At 35.2% G+C, this 3,628-nt stretch overlaps 1 protein-coding gene across 1 annotated transcript in view; it reads right to left on the bottom strand.

Moving 5' to 3' along the window:
* LOC106473741 (T-box protein 12-like) overlaps positions 1-2,351 on the bottom strand; it is an 18,935-nt gene extending 16,584 nt beyond the window's left edge. Inside the window, exon 1 of the mRNA XM_022402139.1 lies at positions 1,957-2,351. Within this exon, the coding sequence (XP_022257847.1) occupies positions 1,957-2,233 (277 nt within the window). The 5' untranslated portion in view covers positions 2,234-2,351. The remainder of the gene's footprint in view (positions 1-1,956) is intronic.
* Positions 2,352-3,628: the final 1,277 nt, after the last annotated feature.

The following is a 3,628-nucleotide window of genomic DNA, read 5'->3' as shown; positions in this document are numbered from 1 at the left end:
CAAACAAACAAACAAACAATTCATTAAGTACTCGTACAGTTTTCTTGATTTTTGTAGAACGGTCAGATTTTTGTAGAACTGATTTAACCTATCTCGATCTTTTTATCTGTTGTGTTGACAGAAATGGAGTCTTTCACAATTCTTTATAGTTGGTAACCTTCTCAATCTTTTGGTCTGTTGTGTTGAAACTGAGGCTTTCATTATCTAGTTATAGATTAATAATGATCACCAAACGAAAGCTTAAGTTAGCGAATAAATGGGTGCCCCTATGCTTAATAGGTGATCATTTTAACCATTTCGTCCCAAAGTTGGCAATGTTCGCGTTCTTCTGTGAATTGCTAAAGATAAAGTTTTTTTTTTAATTATTTTTGTTCCATAAAAGCCGCAAATATTGATAAACCCTTATAATCCAGTATTTCATCGGTTCATACATAGGCCACCAAGTTAAGAGCTTCTGGACATTTCACCCTGTATCACTGCTACAGAACTTGTATAACAGGATAACTTAGCTTAGAACGGGAGAAGTACACATTATAGTACAGTTAAATCTTGAACTAACTGTTATGTAGACAAAAGTGGCAGTTCACAACTTCCACCAATCAAATCAACAAAATGCAGAAACTGTAAATCAGTTTTATTCTGAATCACAAACAAACGTGAAAACTTAAATCAAATTTTTGTATATATGTATTTATTTTCAAAATTAGAATTAACTGTGCTTGTTTTTTTTGGGGGGGGGGGGATTAAGAACGAAGCTACACATTGGGCTATCTGTGTTCGGCCCACCACGGGTATCGAGACCCGGTTTCTAGCTTTATAAGTTCGCAGACATACAGCTGTGTCACGGGGAGGGGGATTAATTGGCTTTTATTTTCAATGAATACGAACACGTTCTTATCAACATTGGGTCATTTAGAGTTTAAGCTCCTCAGTCATTTTGAAGGAAACGTTTATAGTACCGACTCACAACAAACTGGCCCAGCGGTATGTCTGCGGACTTACAACGCTAGAAACCGGGTTTAGATACCCGTGGTGGACAGAGCACAGATAGCCCTTGTGTAGCTTTGTGCATAATTAAAAACAAACAAACAAACTGCCTCAACATGAAATTTTAAATTATTTAACATTTCTCATGTAGTGTGCTATAGATATTTCAAATTACTCAAACAGGTGGTTCAGTTTACAGCATACATCGGAAAACGTCATTCCAAGTAGCTGCTATTATTTCAGGTTTATTGATTGATTATTCTTTCATTCCTTTATTTTATTATAATAGCTTAATAAAAATGTGGCTTTCAACACAATGTCATACGCCTCATTCAGAAAATATAAAGGCATTTAGTTGTTTTAAGTTAATGATTAATCCAAGTGAATTTTTCGTTTTAGGTCTTTATCAACCTAAATCTTTCCGCAGTTCTCAGCTTAATCCTTTATTAGTTCAAGTTTTAACGCTATTCTCAGTTTGAGTCATTATTTGCTCAAAATTTACTGCTATTCTTAGTTCGAGTCTTTATTAGCTCAAGTGTTACCGTTATTATCAATTTTAATTTTATTTGCTCAACTTTTGCCGCTATTTTTAACTTGAGTCTTTATTAATAAAGCTCGAGATTTTCCGCTATTCTCAGTTTGATTATTTATTAGCTCAAGTGTTACCCCAATTCTCACTCTTATTCTATATTTGGCTGGAGACGGCTTGAATGGGTCATGAAGAAAAACTTTAATATAAGTTTAACATAACAGCAAATGTACAACATTTCGACAAGGTTTTGTCATCATCAGGTTTTTCTTCATTACCCATTCAAGCCGTCTCCAGCCATTATTAGTCTCAAAGTGGGTTCCTCGTCATCGAATTATTCTATATTTGCCCAATTCTTACCAGTATTATCAATGTGAGCCTTTATTTGCCCAAATCATATCTCTATTCCTAGTTTAAGTCTTTATTTGCCCAAATCTTACCAATAATCGTAGTTTTACAAGAGTTTCCGGTGGCTACTTGGTGTCTTACTGGCACATTGTCGTCGAGCATGCAGATCAACAGATTAGGAGATGACGATTTTATGTCGTCAAGTTGATTGTGCTGGACTTTTTTAGACGGTGATGGACCAAGTAAGGCATCGACCGAGAAGGCACGAGCTTTTGTGCTCAAAAGAGAAGCAGTAGATTCAGTTGGCCTCTTGAGGGTCATCACTGACCTTTGTCCGAATCTGAACTTCCAGGACTGTACTATAATCATCTACAAAATAAGATTACGAGCTGTAAAATAAGTTCACCTCAGTCACAACTGATTACCAGATTTACACTCTACTTGTATCTCTTATTAACCCAAACAGATATCCAACACACTTTGGTGTAACAATTGTTCTGTCTACACTGTTACTTACCACCTAAGTTAAGAACTCAAACCCACGTGCTATAAAGGGGCGTTCCTGGAAGCTCCGCCTACCAATCGAAAGTTCGCACTATTTAACCCAATCTTACACATCTAGATCTATGGGTCGTAAAGCGTATGGTGTGAAAGTTTATTAGCATATCAAGGAAGAAGGTGATAGGTCGAGTTTTTAATCAATTAAAGCAACAAAAATTAATTGTCAAGCCTGTTTAACTCGCATTACAAGAACAAAGTACACATATAAAATATTGATACTGGCACAACCTAGAGCTTATAATGTAAACGATAAATGTCTGGGGAAGATTCGAAAATTAATACATAAATAGCTATGTTTAGGCCATATCTTACGGCCTCTATAAATGCAATATGATCCTAAAAACGTTAGGAGTTTTATAACACAAAGCTGATAAATGCGGCTGCTGCTTTTGTCTAAGACTGTTTTGGAAATTTTAGACATAGCTCACACATATTAGTATTTCTGTTAATATGTATTCTAAAATAAATTTGCTGTTGTGTGTATTAAATCCATAGATCTAGGGTGATTCTCGCGACTTATCCAAACAAGCAGTGAATAGAAATTTTAATGTAATTTGATATTTATTTACGAAAAATCATTTGCTTACCATCATTACATTTGACTTTGACTTACGTTAAACATTTCTTAATTAAACAATGGTGAAGAAAAACAAACATACTTACATTATATGATACATATTTGTAGAAGCATAAATTTTCCAAGTATTCGTAATTTTACTGAGTATCGCACACACGGCCACGTTAGAGATAGCTATATATGGTTCAGATTTCATTAATCAGAAGGAAAGTTAGTCAGTCGGCTGCACCCAACACCAGAAAGACTTTGTCCAACTAAATAACAGGGTTCACTATCACTCTTATAAGGTACTCACAGCTGAGACGTGCAGAAAGACTTTGGAAAGCAACATCCTGACGTAAAACTTGGACCTTTCGATCTCCCGATCGACATGTCAACGACTACGTCATGTCCAATCTCTACATGAGACAGACCTTTTTGATGATTTATTTAATTAGACTAAATTACTCTTGAAACATTAAATAATTTCGATTCGCTATGGAAATTGCACAGAGCTCATTTATATTATGAAGCAAGAAGTCGGTAAGCTAGGAAATGATGTATATTGTTACGTATCTGCTTGTTTATTAATTTCAGGTATAAATTCTTTCCGAAGAACTTCAGCGATACAAGTCCCTTCTTGATTA

The sequence above is a fragment of the Limulus polyphemus genome, unplaced genomic scaffold (assembly GCF_000517525.1).
Source record: "Limulus polyphemus unplaced genomic scaffold, Limulus_polyphemus-2.1.2 Scaffold6466, whole genome shotgun sequence".
Taxonomy (NCBI): Eukaryota; Metazoa; Arthropoda; class Merostomata; order Xiphosura; family Limulidae; genus Limulus; species Limulus polyphemus.
The sequence above is the reverse complement of the archived record's forward strand: the minus strand, read 5'-3'. Positions and strand labels throughout refer to the sequence as shown.